This window comes from Nelumbo lutea, chromosome 1, assembly GCF_056320005.1.
Source record: "Nelumbo lutea isolate HS-2025 chromosome 1, American lotus-T2T, whole genome shotgun sequence".
Classification (NCBI taxonomy): domain Eukaryota; kingdom Viridiplantae; phylum Streptophyta; class Magnoliopsida; order Proteales; family Nelumbonaceae; genus Nelumbo; species Nelumbo lutea.
This window is the reverse complement of record NC_142684.1, coordinates 181,679,931-181,705,802: the sequence shown is the minus strand read 5'-3', so window position 1 is coordinate 181,705,802 and position 25,872 is coordinate 181,679,931. Positions and strand designations below refer to the sequence as shown.

Below are 25,872 nucleotides of genomic sequence, written 5' to 3'. Positions count from 1 at the left end.
ACATGATGAACAAATGATTTTGTATTGATTTCTTTAATTGTTCTCTCATTGGGGAATTGCATTTTGAAGAAGAAGAAGAAGAGGGTCGGTGCGAAGCGGACTCTGTTGAGAACTACGAAACTGTGATATTTGCTAGGGTAGGCATAGTAGAGATTGTGGCTAAAACATAGAGAGGGGAGGTCTCAGTATTTAGAACAAATGTAATGTGAAGGGGTTTAAGTCTTTTTCCCTATATCTCCTTTTTGCTGTTAAAATGCCCCTATGAATACTGGGTTTATATTTGCAAAAAGGAGGTAAGTCCTTAAAAAAGAAGTGTCAAATGCTGCCCAAGTCTTTTTCCCTATAAATAATATATATATATATATATATGTAAAGGCCAGGCTTGCAGTACTGGGCCCAGGTCCAGCCATGAAATTTGCAGGCCTAATGCAGACTGAGCCCAAGACAGGTCTGAACACAAAACCTAGGTCTAAACTAAGAATCTGTAAGCCGGGCCGGGCTGAAAATGAACACCTCTATAAAGGGGGGGTTCTTTTTCTAGATTTTGAGAGGAGGAAAAGTTGGTCAGTGGAATTTTGATTCCCATTGACCTAAAATCCCATGTTCTTTTTTCAGATTTATGTGGGATCAGGGAAGTTTATTTTCAATCGCTTACCCTGGTAAGTGATACTCATCTCCTAAGTGGGTAAATAACTTTCCCACCTTGGGGGAAAGTTGCCAACACTTGAAAGGGACAAAAATGCCCCTTGTAATAATGGATTTTTATGGATAAAATGGTCATTACATTATTTTCAGGGGAAATAAAAGAACATGGATAAATAAACTTACCCGGGTAAATCTTTCCTAGTAAACAATTACCTAGATAAATGCATTTACCCGGATAAATTACCAAAATGTGAACGAGGCCTAAAAAGTGAAACCTAGGTCTCCTGAGCGATTATTGGCTGCAATTTTCCCACGCATCCCTTGCTTTCCTTTCTGGGGCCAATACCAACTTCTGATTTCCCGCATTGCAATTCATATTTCAGCTTAAACCCTTCGGTTTCTCCACATGTCTTGCAAACAAAGAGTAAAGATAAAAATTCAAATTCCCTTCCTGGGTGCTCAGAATGCAGAGTGTGGTAGGTCTAGGGAACTCGAGCATGGACTGTGCTAAACAATTAAAACAAGGGTAAAAGACTTAACCCCCCTTTCATGTTTCTTATAAACTTAAACCTCCCCCCTTTCCTTTCCAAATAGGATTAGAACCTCCCCTGTTGGGTTGGGTGATGTCATCAGAAAAATACCTCCCCTCTCTTCACAATCCCTCCAGATCTGTTAGCATGACATCACATGTTGCTAAAAATGTTTGAAAAACTTAGGGGCCATTTGGCAAGACTTTTTGAGAAGATCTTCTGGTAGTTCTAATAGTCAAAAAACACATTGAGCTTTTGCATGAAAATTTGAGCAGCCCGAAGCTAACTTGGCTACCATGCATCTTTCCATGTCTTTCCGCAAGAGAATAAAGCAAGAAAGATGCAAAAAGCTCTATCTGGAACTTCCCAAAATCAATCCAAAATAGGCTTCTCCCATCTTTTCGACACACCGACTTTTGGCAGCTAGATCTGTTACGAACCAAATGAAAAAAGACTGTGACGCGGTCTGCCCATTTGTAAACAGCCAAAAGACCACACAGAAAGGCGTTCCAAACAGGGCCTTAATTTTACCCCTTATGGTCTTTTGAGCATGACTCAGAAAATGAGAAAATTTCAAAATTCAATCCAGAAGAACATATTCAAAAGTCAATTCTAAACAGAGCCCGGTTAACTATGTATATGTTTGACATCAATGCTGCAGATATAAAAACAGTGTTATTTCTTTTCAGTATGGAAAAGTTGCTGCCTGGTAGGATGTTTCTTGAGGAACAGCAACACTTCAGTTTGGTACTAGTGCTCTATGCCTATTTTTAGCACTGGTACCATTATAGGAAGTTCACGTCACTATCATATCACGTCCTCATTGACAGCAACGAGCTGCAATCTAAGAAAACACCGAATTTGGCATTGCTCCAAACCACGCCTTCTCGATTTCCAAGGCATGAATTGGAACACTGTTTTTTATGAAAAAAAATGGTTCCAAACAGATAAGCATTTCTTGAAGCATCATATTTTCCAACATGGCACTGATGTATCACCATTTTCTGGAGCAACGGCATCGATGCCAAACAGACGCTATGTAAATGGATGGTTTCCACCTACAGATATTCCCATCAAATCAAAATCAGAAAGAGAATCCAATACCCAACCCCTCCCCCTCACAAAAACCCACCATTCTCATCTAAAGTTCTAAACAACGAAGCAGCAGACAATCTCTCCCTCATGAGTAGGGGTGCTCATACCGGTTTCTGGATAATCGAATTTCCTACTCACTTTTCCTACCCTCTGGTCGCTATGAATTGCAATGAATTAAGAGATGTATGGTGGCAATTCACAGCCAGTAGAAAGTGGGTAGAAAAAGTGAGTAAGAATCACCGCCATTGAATAACTCTACTATATTGAAAATTGCAAGGATGAACAATATCTGTTCGACGATTCCGTTAAACATAACTCTGACAAAAGAGGAATTAGTCGTATTTGGAAAGAGATGGTTTGAGAAAGCTCAAAAGAAATAATAAGGAAACAGAGAAGAGGTTTAAGTCTGTTGTTACCTGAATTATAACACCCTATAGTCTACTAATAGCCCCCTTATAAACCGCATCCTACCCATAAATTTGACATCAATTCACGGTCAGGACTCATCCCCTTGTATGGTGGGGCTAAAAAATTCTGACCTGGACCGATCAGTCATTCTCCCTTAAAAGAATAAACAGAAAGGGAGTAGCCCAAGAGACCAAGTCAGACTCACATCCAGTCAGTGGACCAATCGACCATTTGGTTCAGCCTCCAAAATTGCGCAGGAGAGGACCACTACCCAGAAATGGTCATCCAAATTAGTAGATTCGACGATCATTACCACCTGGTCAAATAGTTGGCACCATTCGACCTCTGGTGGATCTTTTAGCCATCCAATCCAACATTCTAGCAATTGTTCAATGTGAACGATCTTGTTGGGTCAATATCTAACATTTAATAATCTGAATGATTTTGAACTCGACTACTACGGATGACTTGGGAAACATCTGACCAAATAAAACACTCCATACCTAGCTTTATGTTCAAGATCTTGGCAATTTCTGTGGTTACTTCACTCTACATTCCATAGTCCATAGAAGTACACAAGAAAAAACACGTTATATTTAAGCCATCAAGGCAGAGTACAAAGCCATCTACATAAAGGAGCAAGTCTAATTCAAAATACTATTTTGATGCTATTTCTTCACATAGGAACACTTCTTTTCTCTTCAAAAGAAATGGAAAATGCAGACCAACAAATTAGCTACAAAACACAGATACCCTGTGCTGAGGTTGGAGAATCACAAAGAGCATACACCTCCCTCTTCACAAATGATGGTAATGCAAAGGCAGCTGAATGGATCTGTCATTCAAAGAGTTGCTATTAAACCATTATCCATTAACAAGACAAATTTGATAGCAGATTTGGAGCTTCCAATTCCCAATTAAAATTGGCTAGTAATTTAACTGCAGCGGCACATTACCTGCAAACTGGACAATCTTCCAATTGACTGAGAATATCTTCTGCTACTTAAGAACGCATTTATATGCCTTTTTGAATGAATTCTGAACTAAAATGCAGAAATAGGCACATATATCCTTACAAAATGAGACGTGTGAACCTACACACCTTTTAAAACATTCGTATGTGTGGCTTCACATTTCATACAGAATGCATCTGATATTTTTGGAAAGCATCCATAACTGATGGCACATCTAGTATTCTGGTTTACCAAGACGATTGTGTTTTTACACCTCATTTCCTTAGCTAACATACTCCATAGTCCAATGGCTCTTGGCCATTGGTTTCCATTTTTTTCTTTACTCTTCTCACTTTTTGTTTGCAAAAATTACCAGGGGGCAAAAGCTACTTCTAGTGCACCATCGTGGTCATCAATTCTAACATCTCCAAGAAGTTCAAGTGGAGAAGAGTGTGGAGCTGCAAAGTCCAAATTCTTTCTGCCACTTGGGTTGGGTTGAAATTTTGTTAAAATTTTGAATGGGCCCAAACCCTGACTTGGGCCTGATGTAGTTGAACTTTAATTTGGGCAACCCGACTTGCATCCCTAATCCTAATGATAGATAATGATGAAAATTTTATTACAAAAAGAATAATAAGTAATAGAACTTGAAAAACTTCAAGAATTCCATTCAATTTGAAAAGGATAATTCTAAAACACAACCCTATGCAGGAGGATTATATTTAAATTTCATGATCTCCACACAACAATAAAACTGCTATTTGAACCATCCAGTGGGTCTCTGGAAGTGGCCTAGTAGGTAAGTGTGGTCAACAAAAGAAATGAATGACAAAGCCACCAAGGCAATACTATGACAATTAACGTAAATATTCAAAACAAAGAGTCAACGTCAACTTTTCTATGAAATAATTCTCTACATTTAGTATATCCGTCAATGCACAAAGATAGCAATTGTAGACATGACTCTAAACCAAGAATTACCTGGAGGTAAGTAGTCATCAACAAATTCCAAAAACTAGAAAGTTTATTGAACTTGGCATGGAAATAAAAAATGTATAATATCAGCTCTAGTATGATAAAAATGATTCTTACTTCTGAGTTATAGAACCTGAGTTCCCTCCGGAATTTGGCAGCACCTTCCTGCTTCTCAATAGGATTAACAGGATTTAAAAAGTCAACAGGTGGCCCATCCTTTGAACATAACAGAAAGCCAATCACACCGCTGCAGCATGGGGGAAAAAAAAAAAAGAAACCCCCTCAGAATAATCTTATCATATCTAAAGCAATATCCTTATATTGGTAATATAATGTTAATGTATTAGCCCTGATCAAAATGTCCAACTTGAAAAAGTTAAGAGTAGGCCCTTCTAGTAAATGGCACTCGTTGTGGGAAGAGATTTAACTATTCTATTTTCCATGGTATACTTTAACGCAAAAAAGTACCCACTGAAGTTCTTGTACTGTTTGTACCAAAACAGGTATAATATGGATTTGATATTCTCCTCTCTAAGATTAGAAACAAGTTTTGACTTCATTTTACCCCATATCTAGGAATTCTATTTAGGAAATAATTTGCTTTATGAAGGGAAAGTAACAACCCACCATGTTTCTTGTAATTTTACTTTTAGATGACAAAATTTGTTTATTTGGCACAAATTCGGTAACACTAGAGAAGTCCTCTAATGAAACAGGAACATGTAAATTCAATTTTACTAGGGAATTATGGCTATACCAATGAAGTACAGCCCTTCACAAGAAATAACCTATGGTGGAAAACTTTATTGTTCATAAAAAAATGCTTTGGCAATAGATAGAACATTACCTTGGGTATGTAGGAACACTTGCCCAAGCATAATGGACAGATCCCTTAAATGTTTCACGACATATAGAGATCATATCTTGAATAAGATGAGTATGAAGCCACATACTCTCTGCCATGTTACAAAGAACACCACCAGGCCTCAATGCTCTTGCTACTGTATCAAAGAATGGCTTTTCTACAAGTTCTTGGGCAGGACCTGAGTGAAAAAAAAAAAAAAAAGGAAAGAAACATACTGTAAGTTTCAAGGGCAGATTTCTCAGAAAGCATGGGTTTATTTTGGCTAATCAGCATGGAAGCAGATTTCTCTGATACAGTTCATACTATTAGTGTCCATTTCAGCCATTTATTAAATTCCAACCAATGTCCAGAGCACCAGACCGGACATAGAGCCAGAAAGGGGAGAGGTTCATGGGTCAGAGATTCAACAGCAGCCAAACTGGAGGTCAAACCGTGATGACATGGCATATACATATATATACCATGGGACACATACTAATAAATAATATATTATGCAAGTATGTTATACTTCAAACCTCCCAACTCACATTTTCTTTGAAATACAAGTTTTTTTTATGAATTTCTTTGAAATACAAGTTCACAAGGTTCAAGGTATCGATACACCCCGATATGGCGGAAGGGGTGTATCGATACTTTGCACCACATGCCTTTTTTAATTATTTTCAAAAATAGGGCTGAGGGGTAGGTTTAAGCATATGGGTTAGCATATAAAACAAGTGGATTGGGGATTAGGCTTTAAAAAAGGTGTATCGGCACCCTCCAATACAATACGGTACACCCAATATGGGGCATATCGTGCCAATACTTTGAACCTTGCATGTTCATTAATGGAATATGTACATTATAGATTCACAAATGAACACAAATAATGAAGCGGATTAATGGCAATAAGACAATATGCATGGAAAAACAAGGTCATGGATTTGAATCTTGCCATTTTCATTTTGAAAATTCCACACATTCGAGACCCAAGCGATTTTAGGTAACTGGGACCAGTTCACCAATTTTCCGGTTAAACCGGACAGTCAGCCAGTTACGGGTGATCCTCTACCTATTCCAGTTCACCAAATCAGACTACCAGATGTGTCAGAATCTGACACCAATGTCCATGTCCATACAACACTGAATTTAGTAAACACCCTTTTCCATAGCATATGATTTCAGAATTCACAAGATACAATTGTAGTAACATGTTATTTAGCATGCCCTCGGGTCCATGTTTTCTTATTTCCCAAGTGACATACACATGTAATTCCAACTTTTGCATCTATTTCCATGCAACAGCAACACTGCTTTTAAGTTCTAAGCTTATCCTCCATATCTAGCTCTTCCATTAAAAGTTCTTTTTTTTTTATTTTTGACAGGTACTTCTTCCACTAGAATTTCAAATATGTTGTGCAGCCACTAGAATTTCAAATATGTTGTGCAGATTCCGAGATTAATCAACTTAGTTCGCACAAAAATCAAGCATTCCATATGGAATTGAAACTAATAAAAGAACCTCATCTAAAAAAACTCCCAAACATATGGAAGCACAAAGGGGGGAAATAAAAAGCACTATCCAAACCAGGGAACCAAAAAATGAGACATGAAATATAAATAATAGCATACCTACAGGATCCGATGAGTCAACTATAATTGCATCATACCTTCCTTCAGGTGCATTTCGTAGAAATTCTGCAGCTGTTAAACCATTGACATGAGATCGACGGTAAAAGCCATTATTTATTCATAAAAAAATTAAAAAAAAAAGTATGGGTCATTATCCAAAGCTGATTCTGGCTGTCTGGGCGGTGGGATGGTGGAGTGGATAAAGGCCTAATCTCCTACACTTTTTTACACTAAGTGGGCACTCAGATTCAAACACGTTTCTCATGTTGTATACATCAATTAGTTTCAACATGCATTCTAAATTCTGATAAAACAATTCAGGTTTTCAACAGTTGTAGGAATCCAAAATTTGTAGTAACGGCAAACAGCTAAATTTGAACTGGTAGGAGAATGCAAATAATTACAACCAATACATGTATCTTTTAAAAGTTAACTTTGAGATGATAAATCCCATCCTTATATTCCTTATAAAATAAAAAGTAAAAAAGGGAGTATCAGTCATATCCAATATGCATCAATACCCATCTTTGGGTATAGAGTGTATCAATATTTTAATCGTTGCCTTAGCATACCATCGCCAATATGAAGTTGGACACGAGGATCTTCAAATCCAACAGATAAATCTGGAAAAAACTTCTTGGACACCTAGAACATATAACGCACAGCAGTTAGACCAAGATAATAATAATAAAATTAATAACAAATAAAAATGTCAAGGTAATCATGTAATGAAGTTCATTCACATACATCAATGACCATCTTATCTATCTCACAAATATCAATGTGCTCCACTGAGCTATGGCGAGAGATTTCTCTAAGAACTCCGCCATCACCACCACCTACAACCAAAACCTGCATCGAACAATTCCAGTATGGCTTAGTACAGAACTCACTCATCTTAACATATCAAACAACTTCAGATTTTTATAACACTTTGATAACAATCCATTTCTCAAAATATTTGCAAAATAGGATAGAACTTCCTTGTTTCCAGGTAAGTAAAAAATGAAGTAATTGACAAGTTAGGTTTATAAAGTTTACATTATCAGAAAAACATTGGCCTTTATCATCCAAAAGAAACTATTTGTTAATTAAAGATAACAAGTTACCGCGAAGGTGCCAGCTAGCCTTGATGTAACTCTTATTCTATTCCTTAATAAAATCTATTTTTATCCATCAAAAAAAGGTGCCAGCTAGCCTTCTGGTAAAGTCTCTAAATGGTTGTAGTGGAGACCTGGGATCAAGTCCTGCCTTCACCTGGGTTAGGGGATCTAGGGGTTTGGGGAAGGGCTACCCCCGTTTTTTAACACACTACCACAACAAAAGAAAAGAAAAACAAAACAAAAAAAAAGATAATTAGTTATTATTACACCATCAACTGTATGGATTGGACCACAACCCATAGAAATATTCTCCATGATTTTTCAATCTTGGAGAATATCTTCATAGCCCAAAAAAACAATTTAATAGAAAATTCTGTTGAAATCCTTTTGTGACCTATAAACTTGTGAAAATATCCATCCAAATGAGCAAAAAGGAAAAGCACAAGCCACCAGAGACTCATTCTTTTGCATCTCTTTTTTTTTTTATCATTAACATCAATTTCATTAAATTAAGAGAATAGAGGGAAAGGAATACAGAAGGAGATAATATAACTTAGCTCCCCAAAAAACAGAAAACTCAAGGGAAGCAAAGAAAATTAAAAACTAGCCCAGAAAACAGCCTCCCTAGTCACTCCTTGCTTGGCCAACCCATCCACAAATGAGTTGGCACTCCTCTTCACCCAGCTGTACTGAATCTCTATGTCCCTACCCAGCCATAAGAATTGTTTTTTCTCATTGTTAAAGTTCCACAAACCACTATCCTCTGTCTTCAACCAATTAACCACCACCTTCGAGTCACCTTCCAGAATCAAACGGCTAATATTTAGATATTTTGCTCTTCGAATTCCTTCAAGCGCTGCAAGGATCTCAGCCCTAAGAGAGTCACCTTCTCCAATAGGGCCAGAGAATAAAGCAGTAGCAATCCCTTCCTCATTCCTGAAGACTCCTCCAATCCCATAGGGCCCTAGATTCCTTACACTGCTGCCATCAAAATTCAGCTTTATAAAGCCCGAGGGGGAGGGGACCAGAACGGACAAAGTGTCCTCTTGCATCTTGCAGTGGAAGCAATCTCTTTCCAGTTTCTTAGCAAGTCATCCATAGGACAATCTGAAAACGACTCCAAAGATTTTAGCCAGTGGACCGCTCTTATAAGGATTCGGTCTAACAAGTCTTCCAAAGTTTTTTCCTTGTCAGAAAATAAGCATGAGTTTCTTTCTTCTCACAAAGACCAGCAAACCGCTGCCCTAATACACCTCCACATAGTCTTCCCTCGCTTCTTAGGCCAACTGAAAAGAGATGGGGAAAACAAACCTTGGACAGTCTCCGGAGGATACCAAGAACACCCAAAACGGGAGAAAACCCACTCCCAAACAGATTTAGCAACCTTACAAGAGACCATGAGGTGGTAACCAGATTCCTCATCAGCTTTACAAAGAGCACATCTATTAGGAAGTAAACAATAGTTGGGTCTCTTTCTTTGGAGCAAGTCTAAAGTGTTGATTCTTTCTAAGAAAATTTCCCAACAAAAAAAAACCCACCCGAGGAGGAATAGGTATTCTCCAAATTTCCTTAACTAGAAAGGACAACCTCAGGGGGGTAGGAGGCTGAGTTAAAGTTTCAAAGAAAGAAGCACAAGAAAAGGTACCAGAGCTAGAAAGGGTCCAAAATCTGGTGTCTTCCTTAGCAGGGTTTAGGAAGACACCCTCAAGGGAGGCTAACAGAGCTACCAAGCTATCCAAGTTCGTATCCCTAATTGCCCTACACAAGCCAAGGTTCCAACCAAAGCCCGAAGTGGAAGTTGAAAAGACTAAGAAAGAAGAAATGGGTTCATTTTTCAAGTCTGAAAGAGCATACAAGGAAGGAAACTTGTCTTTCAAAGGAGAATCCCCGACCCAAAGATGTTGCTAGAAATTTATTCGGTTACCAGATTTAGACCATACCTGATCCAAGGGGAGAAAACTGGAAGCAGATTGTGGATGGATTTCCAAGGAGAAGCTGCTGAAGCCCTTGCCAAGATTCCAGGATCCCAGCCATTGTCTTCCAACCCATGAATGCTAGCCACAATCTTAGTCCACAATTTATCCCTTTCCAAAGAGAACCTCCACAACCACTTCCCCAAAAGAGCCATGATCTTTTTCTTGAAATTACCAATCCCTAGACCTCCTATTGTTTTACACCTAGAGACCACCTCCCAACTCACCCTATGATCTCTCTTCTCTCCAGGCTCCCAGAGAAAGTTCCTTATTAATTTTTCCAAAAGGTTTGAAACATTTGAGGGCATCTTAAACACTGACAGAAAGTAAACAGAAAGGTTAGCTAGGGTAGATTTAATGAGAGAGACTCTTCCACCTAAAAAAGATAACTCCTCTTCCAGGCCGCTAGCCTCTTCTCAAACCTCTCCACTACCGGAGCCCAAAAGCTGACACTCTTAGGATTATCTCCTAAAGGGAGGCCCAAGTAAGTCAAGGGCCAATCCGTAATAGCACAACCTAGCTCATCTACAGATTCCCTTAGGTCTCTTTCGTTCACATTCACTCCCGCCACACAACTCTTGTCGAAGTTTACCTTGAGGTTAGAAATCTGCTCAAAAAGTTGTATTGTCAACTTTAGATTCCGAATCCAACTGAGGTTCCCTCCTTCACGGAAAAGGATAGTATCATCTGCAAACTGAAGAAGAGTTAAGGGAACCTCCTCCCTTCCTACTCTCCACCCTCTTATCATATTCCTTGAGTCTGCTCTATGGATCAATCGCCCAAACACATCAACAATAAGGGTGAAAAGAAAAGGGGAAAGAGGATCTCCTTGTCTTAGACCTCTCAACGCCGGAAAGAAGTCCACCACAGTCCCTCGCCCAAACACATCAACAATAAGGGTGAAAAGAAAAGGGGAAAGAGGATCTCCTTGTCTTAGACCTCTCAACGCCGGAAAGAAGTCCACCACAGTCCCGTTCACCAGGATAGAATAATGGCAAGTCCTAACACAACCCCAGATCGACTTGCACCACCTGTCACCAAAACCAAAACTCCTCAACATCTCCAAGCTCTCATTTGCAATGAGGATTTGATCGGTGATCTGTCTTCCCTCCACAAAAGCACTTTGGTTGGGTGCAACAATAGAGGGGAGCACCTTCTTTATCCTGAGAGACAGAACCTTAGCAATGATTTTGTACAAGCTAGTCACCAGACTAATAGGTCCAAAATCTTTTGGTTGGGAGGCATCTTTCTTCTTCGGGACTAAGGCAATGAAAGTTGAGTTCAATCCCGGGTTTATCACACCTCTCCTGTGGAACTCCTCAAAGACCGAAGCAAGATCATTCTCCAAGATATCCCAGCAATCCTGGTAAAAGGCCATTGTGAACCCATCTGGACCCGGAGCTTTTGTCCTATCCATAGAGAAAACTGCTTCCTTTACCTCCTCCATATCGATTCTTTTTTCTAGCCACTCTCTCTTCTCTGCACTAAGAGTCGGCCAGTCCAAACCCTCCAACCACACTTTCTCATTCATAGGCCATCAAAAAATAGATTTGAAGTGATTTACTAGGGCCTCTGCAATTTCAGCCGGGTGAGACAAGACTGCTCCATCAACTTCCAAGTTAAAGATGTAATTCTTCTTTCTCCTTCCATTTGCCACTGAATGAAAAAACCTTGTGTTTTTGTCTCCCTCCCTTAGCCACTTACACCTAGATTTTTGCTTCCAACTGATTTCCTTCTTGATCAGGATGTCCTCCAACACCTCCTTAAAACCCATCTCAACTTCCTTTCTTCCTCTCCAAAGGGGCCTCTCTCTTCCTTCAGGTCCAAATCCTCAATTTGCTCCACCAGAACTTGCTTTGTCTCTTCTAATCTTCCAAATTCCAGCCTATTCCACTCCTTTAATTGAGATTTTAGGTATTGGAGTTTCTTGTGGAACCTCATTCCCTCCCAATCAACTACCGGATTCGCTTGCTCCCACCACTCTCTAATTTTCTCAGTGAAACCTGGATGAGACAACCACATATTTCAAACTTGAAAGGGGTAGGCCCTGCTCCTCTTAATTCCTCCTTGACCAAAACTATTGGCCAGTGGTCTGAAATGAGTCTAGGGAGAGCCCTAGAAGAAATGTTGCCCCAATGATCCTCCCAATCAATTGAGAACAAAAATCTGTTCAATTTAGAGCAAATTGGCTGAGATTGAAGGTTGGACCAAGTGAAATTATTTAGGAAGGGAAGTTCTTTGAGATTAAAAGAGTCCGCAAATTGGTTGAACTTCCTCATACTTGTTGTCACTCTCTGTCTGGGGTTGTTGGTTTCCTCCATAAATCTCACTACATTAAAGTCCCCTCCCACACACCAGGGTCCATCCCAAAGGCCTCTAATGTCACTCAATTATTCCCATAATTTCTCCCTTTGCCTATAGTCATTGGGGCCATACACATTTGTTAGAACCCATTCATACCTATCGGCCACCTGTTTGAACTTCAGGGAGACAGAGTGATCTCCAATTAGCTCCTCCACACCAAAGAGAATCTCTTTTTTCCACAGGGTCACAATTCCTCTCGAGGAACCCCACGAAGGAGCAGCCACCCATTTAATACCTCTAGAACTCCACACACTCTTTGCCCAGCTGCAATCAAAATCCATTCTTTTGGACTCCTGAAGCATAACCACATCCAGATTGAACTTCTTAATTACCTCTTTGATTGTTGCTCTCTTCCTAAAGCTACCCAACCCCCTCACATTCCAACTTAGGATTCTCATTGAAAACTAAAGGCTTTAACCCTAAGCCCTCCAAGAACTATTTAGACCCTTTTCTTCTAATCCCTTTCACTTCGAACTTCTTGTCCCCCTCAATATCTTTTTTAATCTCTCCACTTCACTCAGCCTTCTGAACTTCATCTCGCTGTCCTCTTTATTTTGCATGTAGGTTTTTAGGTCATTCGGGTTCTTCAGCTTGCACCCCAACTTTTTCACAAACTCTACAACTGACTCTTCCCCAAAAGTTTCCTCTTTCCCTAAAGAAGCACTCTCCTCACTCCTAGGAAGCTTCTTGTTCCTTCTCACTTTACCTCCGACCACAACCCTGTCTGTCCCCTCCAGGCTCCCTCTCTGCAAATTCTTCCTTTCCACTTCGTCCAAGAGACTTTCTAAGATTTCCCTAATTATTGTCTCTCTGCGTGATTCCTCACCCACTTCCCCCCCTTGTAGACTCATTGTGGCTTTCAGACTAGGGGCTTTCGACTCTTGGTTGGGAAGAGACTAGTGCAAGAGATACAGAGCGCTTATCAGTATCCAAAACTGAATTGACAGAGTTGAGGGATTTACCTGAGGTAGAGAAGAGAGGAGAGAGCACAGGCGAAGGAGAGGTAGTCACTTTCTTTTTTGGGAAAACAGAGCACTCTGTCTCCTAGAGATGAGGGAGGGAAATCCCTGTCGCTGTACCAACACAAAGCGATTTTTCCACATTCAAATTCCTCATTTTCCTTTCAAGACCTCTATTGTTTTCAAAGGTATTACCAATATTGCACTTTCATTCCAGCCAATGGTAGGCTAAAAAATCAGTTTCAATCACAAAACGTAAGCCTACACCTTCTTCCATTGAAGGATTAAATTCATTTGGATGGGCAAAAGAATCTACTTGATGGTTCTTAAGGAAAAAAACACACATAGATGCTAGGTCTCCAGGGGTCGTTCAGATGCCAGAACTAGAGAATCTTTTCTCAGCAGCTGTTTCAAACTCTGAACGGGGCTCAGGTCAAAACTCAAGTCAGCATGCCTCAGCTGGACCTAAATCCAATAAAGTCCACTTGGTAATTTGGTCATTGGTTCTCATATGATACTGCATTTTTTTATCAATACATGTGATACAACATTTACCTATAGTTAATTGAAATCTATTTTGTTACTCAAGGGTGTGGCTCGTTTAGATATTGTTTATGCTCTTTGTTAAGAATTAAGGAAGATTTTCCCCATTTAATGGGAAGAGGTATTTGCAAATCATAACAACAACAACAACAATTACCAGAGATGAAAAGAACAATGAAGTGTTAGAAGAAGGAAAAATGTGCTGAACATTTTTGATCCACTGCTAACCCCTCCCAGAACCCTAGACAACTGGGACCAACAAAAAGCCAAAAGTTGGGATGGAGAAGAACGAAGGATACACAACAACTGGAAAATGGAGAAAAGTGATTGCAGCCGAGAGAAAAAGGATTCTTGATGGAAGAAATTGTATACCAAAAGAATCTTACGATAAAGATAAGGGAAGGAAGAAGAGGAACGATACTACTGGTGGGTGAAGTTGTATCATGGTTCCAGAGCTTCCTAGATGGAGCAGTACATCTAAGTTGGGGTAGGTCATGGAAGAGTTCCCTTAGGCAATTAAGGAGGGAATATTTTGCTGAGAGAAAGAGAAACTCCAATGGCTGGTTCGTTGTTTTGGAGGAAAGTTTTGAGTAGAGAAAAAAAAAACAGAGGATCATCATACCAGTAGGCAACAGTCTGCAAGGCTGGAGTACGATAGCAAACGAACTTCATTGGATAATGTCTGTGAGAAAGGAAGAGATAAAGGAACCAGAAAAATTGACAGCAATATTGGGAAAGGAAGAAATGACAAAGAGAAGGAAGCAATTAGAGATGTTGGGGTTAGAAGAAAATACTGATTCAATGGCAGTATCTCTAACAATACCAGAACCAAAGATCTCATTGGAGGGGGAGAAAAAAAGTTGGGAGCGAAGACTAATCTTGTCGGCAAAGAAGGAAGTAAACGACTGGAAAGGCTTACTCGAGGAGGTAAATTCCAAAATTGGTACTCCTCATATTGTGATACTAATCCCCTTCAATGAAAAAAAGGCTGTAATGGAAGTGGGGGGAAGGGAGATATTGGACTTCAAAACTGTAGAAACAAGTGAGGGACCTGTAACAATTAAAAACTGGTGCCCATCGGCTAAGGAAGTAACAATGGGTGACGGGAGCTTCAAGATGAAGCTTCTAGGTTTGCCTTTTCATCTATGGCAAAAAACCACTCTCCAAAAAATAGCAACAGCTTTGGTTGGTGCTTTCCTATCCTTCGAGACGGTGGACTTGAGAGCAGTGAACTTGAAAGTCGCTGGTGTGAAACCCAAGAAGGTTCCAAGATCCATCAATCTATATGCGGACGGCTACTGGTACAAAATCTGGGTAGCATCAGAACTTGAAGCGTCGCTCTGGTATGGAAGGTCGAAGCTTGGAGACGATTGTGACGTGGCAAAGTGGGTTACAATTGTCGATGAACAAGGAAAGAAAAGTGGACACGTGTGCGGATTTGGGAAGGAAAACTTTTCTGGGAATGAAGACATTCCCACTTTGGAAGCTGAACGGCCAGAGCCAAATATTCGGCCATTTGAAGAAAAGTATTCAAATTTTTTTGAATCCAGAAAATTTGAGGGCCATTCTTTCGCAAAGGTAGTCAAAGGGGTGACCCGGTCGGACCAAGGGTTAGGTCCACCCAAAGGAGAAAAACTTGTTTATAGGTCTCGGTCTAACCCAACTGGCGTCCTAGTGGGTCAATTGAGGTCCAACCGGGGAAGTGGTCCATATATTTTACTCGACTCATGTGACACCTTTAAAGGTCACGTGAGTCGGGTCCACTTGGGTGCAACTGGAGACTATGGATGATCTATCTTCGTCCTCACAGAAAAAAACAAAAGAAGGATTCTTGTTTCAACCGAAGAAACAATGTTGACGTGAAGAGAAAATTACAATGGATCCCAGTATCCAAATCTGATGCAGCGAACCAAGGAAAGTTGGGAGAAGAATGCCCAAATCCGAGGTATTTCAGAGGCGGAAGAGAGGAGAATGAAGAGGACATTGGCTGGGTTCAATGCAAATCCTCAGACGATGAATACGAACCAGAATCTGAGACAGAGAGTGACAGCTTTGGGAAAGATATGATGGAGAAAAAAGACATGGAGGACATGCTTAGTGCAGCTGTTGAATTGTTCGTTGGAGAACATAAGGATTTAAACTCTAATAAAAAATATCCTAATAATGGTGGAATGCTGAAAGATGAAGAGAGGGATAAACGATGAGCAAGGAATGGGTAAAGATAATATCAATCAATATCCAAACTTTGAACAAAGGCGTAACAGAGGGGGATAAACGACAGAGCGATGGAAGTAGTTGTGAGTCCAAATCAGGTTCAGAAAATTCCTCACAAAATTATATTCTGGGAGTGAATTGTGAAGTCCAGACCAGTGTCGAATCTACTTCAAATCAGGTCCAAGTATGTCTGTGCCTTTGGGTTTTGATACTAACTCTAGCTCTGGTCTTGCTGCTTGTACTCCAGGTTCCGGTGCTGCTTCCTTACCGTTTGCCCATGATGAAATTGAGATACAAGAGAAAGAGCAGAGAGGGGATAAAAAGAAGGAAAGTGAAAGTGGGGATAGAGGGTATAAAGATATTGAAGACGAGATGGATTACAGAAAGAGTGAAGGGACAGAAGAGAAGGAATCAAAGGAGTTTGAATTGGAAGAAGCAAAAGAAGAGTCGTTGACTGAATTTTTTGGGAAAATTGGGATGTAAAATAAGAAATCTGAATGAGCTGAAAATATACCTTCATAATAGAAAAGAAGAAGGGAAGGTGAGAAAAAGAAAGATGAGTGAAGTTGAAAGGCTGAGGCAAGATGTGGAAGAGGATAAGAAAATTAGTGAGAGAAAGGGTAGGGGTAGAAAAGGAGAAAAATAGGAAGAAATCAGGTTAGGGACAGAATAAGAAGGCAATATGAAGATCGTGAGTTGGAATGTGAGGGGAATGCAAGAAAGAGGGTGCTAAAAAAGGAGCTACTGAGAAAAGAAAATCCAGATATACACCTAATTCAGGAATCTAAGCTCATGACATTTAATAGTAAGTGGGCCAGAAGTGTATGGAGAGCAAACAACATAAGTTGAGCAATGAGTCCCTCATGGGGAACTTCTGGAGGAATAGTGACTTTGTTGAAAACTGAAGTTGTTGAAGGAGTTGAAGAATTGATTGGAAAATTTTCAGTTTATGTTAAATTCAAACAGGTGGGCAATGGTTTTGAATGGGTATTAACTAATGTATATGGCCCCAATGGATACAAGCAGAGGAGTGAGTTGTGGGAAGAGCTAGGAGACATAAGAGGATTATGGGAAGGTCCTTGGTGCTTAGGAGGGGATTTTAATGTAATTAGATTCACTGAGTATTGTAACAAGATGCGGCAAAGAAACACTACAAGTACGAGGAAATTCAATGAGTTTGTCAATGTGTTTGAGCTCAAAGAACTGAATTTGTCACATTTTACTTGGTCAAATCTCCAAGTTGATCCAATTTGTTCAAAATTAGACAGAATTTTGTTTACTACTAATTGGGAAGAATATTGGGGAGATCTAATGTCAAGGACACTGCCTAGGGTCATCTCTGATCATTAGCCAGTTTTGATTAATAAGGTGGACCCTAGGAATAGAGGACCTATCCCATTCAGATTTGAGAACATGTGGTTATCCCATCCAGGTTTTAAGGAGAAGTGAAAGAATGGTGGGTAGCAAGTGGTCCAAGGGCTAATTGGGAGGGTATGAAATTTCAGTAGAAGCTAAAGGAGTTGAAAATCAAAATCAAAGAAGGGAATATTCTCCAATTTGGGAGGCTTGAGGAAAGAAAACAACATTAGGTGGAGACAGAAGTCCAGACATAAGTGGGTAAAGGAGGGAAATAGTAACACAAAATTTTTTCATGTTGTAGCCAATGGCAGGAGGAAGAACTTGATATCCAAGCTAGTGATAAATGATGCAATATTGACTCAGCAGGAAGAGATTGAAGGGGCCTTTGTGGACCATTTTAAATCAATCTTTAGAAGGCCTATGTCGAGCAGATTACAGATTGAGGGTTTGGAATGGCCAAGACTACCGGAAGAGTCAAAGGGTGTGGTTAGAGAGAAGCTTTGAATTGGAAGAAATAAGGGTAGCCATGTTTTCAATGAATGGATCTAAAGCACCTGGTCCTAAGGGTTTTACGATGGCTTTCTATCAAGACTGCTGGGAGATTCTGAAGGATGACATCCAAAAAGTGTTTTTTGAATTCTTTGAAAGGGCGTGATTAATCCAGGCCTCAATTCCACATTCTTGGCTCTAATCCCAAAAATGGGAGATGCCTATCACCCATAGAGTTCAGACCCAATAGCTTGGTACATAGCCTTTATAAAATCATTACTAAGGTGCTTTCTCAGAGGATTAGAGAAGTCCTACCCTTGATAATTTCCCCAAATCAGGGTGCCTTTGTGAAGAGTAGACAAATTGTGGATCAAATCTTGATTGCAGACGAAAGTGTGGACGACTTCAAAAGAAGTGGGAAGAAGGGGTTAGTGTGCAAAATGGATCTTGAAAAGGCATATGATATGGTGGATTGGTCACTTTTATTGGAAGTCTTAGAGTCTTTTGGATTTGGGCAGAAATGGTGCAAGTGGGTGAAAGGATGTATTAGAACTTGCCACTATTCCATCTTAGTGAATGGGAGGGTGATAGATCATTTCCAGGCTACCAGGGGTATCAGGCAAGGAGACCCCCTTTCTCCTTTCCTATTTACTCTAATTGCTGAAGTCCTAGGAAAACTCATTGAGAGAGCAGACTCTAGAAATTTGGTGAAAGGTTGGAGGGTAGAAAGGAATAAGGTCCCAGTAACACATTTACAGTTTGTTGATGACACAATTCTTTTTTGTAGTGGGGAGGAGATGAGAAGGGTGAGTAACCTAAAGCAAGTGATCAATGTTTTTGAAAAGGTGACTAATCTTAAAGTTAATTTGGACAAGAGTTGTGTGATTGGCATTAATTTGAGTGAAAGTGAGGTGGAGGATAGGGCCCACACTTTGGGATGTGAGATCGCACAATGGCCGTTGATCTATCTGGGGCTACCACTAGGGGATAACCCAAGTAAAAAGAGTTTCTGGAACCCGATGATTGAGAGATTCACTAAGAGGTTAGCATCTTGGAAGAAAAATTACCTATTCAAGGGAGGCAGAATAACTCTGATCAAATCTACATTGGCAAATCTGCCAGTGTACCTTTTGTTGGTGTTTAAAATGCCTGGAGGAATTTGAGGGATTTTGGAGAAATTAATGAGAGACTTCTTATGGGAACCAGGAGAGGAGAAAAAAGATCATAGGGCCAGGTGGAATATAGTTACCAAAACCAAAAATGATGGTGGGCTTGCTTTAGGTAATTTGCAAGAAAAAAAATTGAAGCTCTGTTGGGGAAATGGCTTTGGAGATTGACTTTGGAAAGGGATAAATTATGGGCTCAAGTGGTCTTAAGTATTCATGGGCAAACGACGGATGGCTGGGACTCTGGAGCTTCAGTTAGGGCTACGAGAGTGTATAAAAAGAGTTTGACAATTTTTTAAACATTTTACAGTATTGATAATTTCTATTTTGTATTTTTATTTTTTTCTTAGCATAATAAAGAAGAATCATAGTTATCCTTTTTTAATTTATAGGTTGGTTCATTCCATTGTCATGAATAATGGTCCCATTGTCCTTGTTGCAATTTTCAAATTGTTTATTCCAATTGTTTTTTCCCATCTGCATTGCTGAACCTTCTCCTTGGCTTTTACTTTATTATTATTATTATTATTATTATTATTATTATTATTATTAATCTCTCACTCTCTTCCTTTATCTACTTGTTTCCGTTATTACGTTTCTACAGTCTTTAAACTGCAAAGCTGAGACTCATTCATCTTGTTCTCTTAATCTTTGCAACTGTCTCAAGTTTTTCCTAGCCAAATTTGCTAGGTGCACTTGATATAAGTGATGCATGACATGTAGGAGAAAAATTCTACTAAGACAAACATAGTGGGTCAAAAAAGGGGACCTAAGGATCAAATTATGAGCCATGCACGAGGGAAGAAATTGCATCATTATAGAGAAAGAGATAAAAATAACACCACCCTCTTATGCACAGGTAAGTTCAAAACAAACTTTTCATTCCACTAAATCAACTCTTAATTCCAATTACGATAACCCTATTTATAGATTCAAAACAAAGGCTTGGAAATCTCTTCATATAATCCAATTTAGACCAAAAAATGACCCAAAACAACTTCTAATTACTTTAAAGCTAAGAGAAAACAATAGGTAACACCAATGTTTTAAAACACGGAGGCGTGACGCGAGGCATTCCACTACCTAGAGGTGTGAGGCGTAGTTCAGAACGCAAGAGGCATAAGCCTCCCGAACACAAGGAGGCGTAAGCCTCCTTAAGAGCAGGGAGGTTAGGAGGAAGGGGGGATCTATTTTTTCTTTATTTTTATTAAAAATATTTTATAATAAGAAGAATAAAGATGCATAACATTAGTTGAAAGGGGGACAAACCACTTTCTTTCTCCTTATCTTTTCTTCCCTTCCCTTTCCTTTTCTTTTCTCATTTTTTCTTCTCTTTCTTATTCTTTCCCTTCCCTTTCTTTTCTTTTCCTTTCCTTTCCTTTTTTTCTTTTTTCTTTGTCTTTTTATATAAGATGTGCATGAGGTGCATGAGGCGTGCGCCTCTAGCACGCCTCATGAAAAAAGCATATGAGGCATATACCTCATCGGTGTTCATGCCTCTCTAGCATACGCCTTAGGGCGTTTTGGGAGCGCCTCCAGGCGTATGCCTCCCATGCCTTTTAAAACATTGGGTAACACATTGGAGTGCTTAAATAAGGACTCCAAGTCTCTAACTCTTCAAATAACTCTAGTAATACTGCACTAAACTTACTACAATTAAATAAAGCAATAGAATGACACTCTATCAGTGACAATAAGATGGCTACAACTCTCTCAAAGCATGTTGGATGTATATGATAGTGTTCTAATTGGATAAACTCAATAACCTATCCAATGACACCAAAATCATGCAAAGACATATTTTGGTCGTTGAAAAATTGGCCGACAGAAAAATTGTGTGATTTCATCTTTAACTTCTCAAATTTCTAAAAGCTCTCTAATAAGAAGACTCCATGGACCAAATTGACCCTTCAAAAAGATTAACCTTATTCATAAAAAACAAACAAGCTATAAAATAAATTTGAAATAGCTTGAAAACACCAAAATTCAGATTGATTTGCAAATACAAAACAAAGCAATAAGTCATCAATTAAGCTACTTTAGCCATTACCAAAACGCCCTTCACTCCATATTGATTTGCAAATACAGCCTTAAAACCCATCTTAACTGTACACAACATCTCTTGTTTTACCTTATATATTCTTAGAAACTTGAGGTTTGATTTCTACAGAAGATTATTCAAGGGGCTATACAACGGGGGTAGCCCATCCCCGAAACCCATAAACCCCCCAACCCAGGTGCAGGCAGGATTCAATCCAAAGTCTCCGCTACAACCAGCAGGAGACCTTACCAACCAGCCGGCTGGCACCTTGCACCATTTGTCTACTTATTCACCACCAGTTTTACAACAGAATAAGCAATACTAAATAATAATTGATCGGAATTATTCAATGACATGTTGCTAGATGCAAGAAATCTAAAAAACAATAGATAATTAATTATCTGGACAAATCTTTCAATGATACTTCATTAAATGCTACAGATCTAAAAAATATCAATAATTAATTCTCTAGGTTTGTTACTAATAAAAAATAATTAATTCTCTAAACAAATATTTAACAGAAGGAAACAGCCTAAAATTCATACTCCCATAAACATCACTAAAGAACAAAAAAGCCTATGGTTCTAAAATCAGTAAAATTACAGTTTTGGGGGATGGAATTGAACAAAGGGGAAGGTGGGCAATCATCTCTTGGTAAGCACATTCATCTTTCTCAGTCAACTGAACAATCCCATCAAGCACAAGCACTTTCCCATATGTTGACGACTGCAGTAGAGAGAATCAGAATTAGCAGAGATAACAAGAAAACAGACCACAAAAGGAATTCTCACAAGAGTCAAAATAAAACATGCACGTTCAGCTACTCAAGACTGAGAAGAGCAAACCTCAAAAACCAAAATCTCTTGGAATTCTGACTTCCCAGTGTACAAAACCTTTTCTACTTTTAGAGAATGTGCTTCCCCTGCAAATGATAAGAAAGGAATAAGGGGAAATAGCAAACAAATTACTGTTTCATCAAATTCAGGTCAGCGAACAATATTCAGGAAATAAGTGACCATAATCACATGAAGAACATGTCACTCATCTCCTTCCTTCCCCAGGAAAGAGAAAAAACTACAAAGAAACATATTAGTATCAAGCATTTTACATGTTCAGGAAAGGTTGCTTCTGGTTACAGACAAATCTCACAAGTCACAACACATGGAGGACACCACAACATGAAAACTGGAATTCTTTGCAACAAAGTAACATTAACTTCAACAGAGGTCTTACAGGCATACAGACATCATAGGAATAAAATCATGCACTGATGGAAGATTTAACTAGCAACTATATTGAAAATCTAAAATATAATACAGAAAAACTATTCTTTTGAGCAAATAACCAAAACAATGCATATGAAAATATAACTGTGTGACACTAGTTAAGAACATCATCATGGAAAAAATTCATACCAGGCCACATGGGGTTGTTGAAATAAAGCAAATTTCCAGCCTCCCCTGTAACAATCAAGCAAAAGGGTGACAAAAATCAAGAAAACAACCATGCCTCCACAAATTATCATGCTTAAAAAATATGTTTGCCAAAAGGGAAAGCCATAAGCGACAAAAAGAAGCCTCACGTGATGGAGATTCAGAGAACCACCCTGAAACTACTGTTGCATGGCATTTTGCTTCAAGCTCAGGAGCCGAAGTCATTGCCTTCATACAACAAGAAGGAATAGTTTTTGCTGGGCCATTGTTTCTAGTCACCTTCCCATCCATAATCTTCTGGCATTCCAAATCTTTTCCTGCGTCTCCCTCCATAGATTATTCTTTTCTTCTCCGTCTCCAGTCTCTAATCACCTGGGAAGAAAAACTAGATAGTGAGAGGAATAGACAGTTTTATCAATTGCTCTTAATTAAAATTTAATGCCCACCCAATGATTAGGAGAAATTAATAATTAAATATCAAAATCTCAAGCTTTCTTTGATGATTTCTTTTTCTTGCAGAAAATAACAGTGCCAAAGTTCAATTAAAGACAAACATACCATTATTGCTTTAATATACTATTTTAGAGAACTACATGTTGTTCCTAATTGTCACGTTGACCAGCACTAGAGAAAATTGCAAAAAAAAAAAAAAAGATCATAACAATAAACAAAAGAATGGAATGGTGAAAAGGAAAACAAACGTAAGTATAGCTCATAAGTTGCTGCAACCTCTTCAAAAGAAATGGGAACCACCCGAGGGTTGTTTCATTAATCTGAACTCTGATGGAAGTAGCAATGGTAATCCAGGTCCATCAGAAGTAGAAGGGTTTTTCAGAGACAAGGATGGTCATATCAGAGCTTTGTTTTTAGGTCCTATTGCCTTTGGGAACTCCACCAGGGTCTGAACTCTATGCCTTTCTTCAGGGAGTACAAAAGGCGAAAGAAATTAATCTGGATAAATTGATCATTGAAGGAGACTATAAGGTGGTGTTTGGTAGGCTGAAGATTGATCATTCCAGCTCCCAACACAAAGATCTGCAAATGGACCAGCTCATTCACTAGCCAAGCAAAGAGTTAATAGGGATCAATTGTAAATTGAAACGGGGCTCCGAAAAACCCATGGGATGCTATACTTGTACATATTTTTCTGTGCATAAGTCCATATTTATAAAATTCGTACATAAAAAAAAAGTACAAACTCAACTTAAAGAAGAATCCTCACGAAAGAATTTACAAGCTAAATAAACGCTTACACCCCCCCCCCCCAAATGGTAAATTCAGGAAAGGAAACAAGGAAGAAAAAAAAAGAAAGTGTATCATATTTAGAATAAAAATATATTCGTTTGCCTGTGGTGAAAGGAAACACGGCATGTAAAACCAACTCTCGTTGGAGTAAACGAAATTTAGACAAACATGAAATGTATCCCGCTTCCAGTAATGAAACTCAACTAGGATCGATAGATAAATAAATGAATACTACAAAAATTTCATCACAAACCCGTCAAAACCAGAGGAACACTTGCATCAATAGGCCTCCAAAGAAAGGCGAAGATACGAAACTGTTTCAAAAGAAACTGAACTGACAAGGTTAACAGAAAGATAGAGAAAGATAAGGAAACCGTGTAATCCAAACATTATCAATAACCTTAAAAGGTTTATCCTCTTCCTCTGCTTGAAAGGTAGGGAATGGGAGAAGCATTTCGTTTACAAGCTGCAGAGAGGCAAACAACCCGGAGATTGCACGAGAGAATGAAGGGGAACAGAAAGGTCTTACTTAGGGTTTTAATGAACAGAGAATGAACTCGAAGTTTAAAGGACCTAGCTTTCTCTCTGGGTTTATCTTGAAAAAAAGGGAAACGAAAGAAGCAACATGAGAAACAAACACACGACGCATTTGGATTGTGAGTTGCAGAGAAGAATGGAGGGAAAATGAAGAAGAAGTTCCTTACCTGATATTAATCGCGATAGAGTTTCTGAGACGGAGTGGTTGCGGGCGTGGAAAAATAAAGAGAGAAAGCGTCGGGAAGACTCTGTTTAGAGCCTTTCTATCGCTATTACTCCTTTCCGTTCCCAGACGGAGGAACAGTGGGGAATGAAAAAGCCTAAACTAGTATTTATAATTTAATTTAGGGTGAATAACAGATTACCACCGTATTCTTTGGGATAGTTACACTTATTCCCCTTAAACTTTCAGATTTAACACTTTGTCACTACAATTACTAAAAAATACCTTTAATTTAATTGAAATGGACACTGTTCATCATCTTCTGCATTCGAATGCCACAAACAAACGAATAGAGCGGCTGTGTATCTTCTCTTCTTTGTCCTCTCTCTCTCTCTCTCTTCCCTCTTTCCTCTTTCTTCTTTGCTATTTCTCATTGTATGTATATGGTGCTGACCTTAATAGAATATCAAACATCAAAACTAATACTACAAAGTTACGTGCGAACAATCCATAATCAACCTCCGTGCTGCAATAAACCGGCAATGCACATAAACCTTACGATAAACTTCAACATTTATCGCAAAATCACGATAATCCCGTGGTCCATCGGGCCTACTCAGTGCCTGAACGAAAGGAAACGATGACCAAATCCATTCAAGGGCCCCAAGCCTATTCGAACGTGCGATGAACCTATGCCTACTAAAACATGTGGTAAACCAATGACTTATAAATTCACTCGTGATCTAGATTAAGAGAAGCCTAAGCCGAGCCCATGGTGAGGCCCGCATGCGCCCGGAGGCACATGAAATCTACAATAACAAAAGACATAGCAAGACGCCACGTGGAGTTAAACCACGCAAGAGGTAGCAGCATACGTAAGTGATGAAGGATCTTGAGGAAAAGGAAAATCGATCATTAGGAAATTTTCATGAAACACGTGACGAAACCCCAATGGTACACTTAATGATTGACAACAAATATAATATTCCCTTTCCCGGTAAGAGATAAGCATCTTTATTTCCTACATTTTATGATATCAGGATCTCCCCCCCATAAATAAAGATTCTCCTCATATTGAAATTTATTCGACTCTTAGCATTTGGCATCCGGCACTCAGTCACTCGCTCTCACTTTGATACATTGCCTTAACATCCTTAACCCCCGAAGGCCTAATTTCTCACTCACTAGCCATTCTCTGTAT

At 39.1% G+C, this 25,872-nt stretch overlaps 1 protein-coding gene across 4 annotated transcripts; it reads right to left on the bottom strand.

The window, feature by feature from the left end:
* Window positions 1-3,250: 3,250 nt before the first annotated feature.
* Window positions 3,251-25,369, bottom strand: SPDS3 (spermidine synthase 3). 4 transcript variants are annotated; one of them, XM_088961229.1, is made up of 11 exons: window positions 24,957-25,369; window positions 22,876-23,098; window positions 22,709-22,753; window positions 22,139-22,215; window positions 21,897-22,019; window positions 7,830-7,934; window positions 7,655-7,727; window positions 7,083-7,154; window positions 5,454-5,649; window positions 4,724-4,853; window positions 3,251-3,513 (listed from the first exon to the last, which is right to left on the bottom strand). In XM_088961229.1, exons 2-11 carry the CDS (start codon window positions 23,057-23,059, stop codon window positions 3,415-3,417), a joined length of 1,104 nt encoding a protein of 367 aa, XP_088817355.1. In that variant the 5' UTR covers window positions 23,060-23,098; window positions 24,957-25,369; the 3' UTR covers window positions 3,251-3,414. The 4 variants fall into 4 exon arrangements, with proteins under 4 accessions (XP_088817355.1, XP_088817353.1, XP_088817356.1 ...); XM_088961227.1 differs by lacking the exon at window positions 24,957-25,369 and adding an exon at window positions 24,676-24,938; XM_088961230.1 differs by lacking the exon at window positions 24,957-25,369 and adding an exon at window positions 24,676-24,820 and having other exon boundaries at window positions 3,251-3,641.
* Between the last annotated feature and the right edge of the window lie 503 nt (window positions 25,370-25,872).

What these genes read in the sequence shown, in the direction of transcription:
- SPDS3 (XM_088961229.1), bottom strand. Translation starts at nt 23,059, where the DNA reads ATGGAGGGAGACGCAGGAAAAGATTTGGAATGCCAGAAGATTATGGAT. An exon ending in AAGAGATTTTGGTTTTTGAG is followed by an intron (nt 22,020 to 22,138) that starts GTTTGCTCTTCT and finishes TCTCTACTGCAG; the next exon opens with TCGTCAACATATGGGAAAGT. An exon ending in TCAGGTTCTATAACTCAGAA is followed by an intron (nt 3,514 to 4,723) that starts GTAAGAATCATT and finishes TTTGAATGACAG; the next exon opens with ATCCATTCAGCTGCCTTTGC.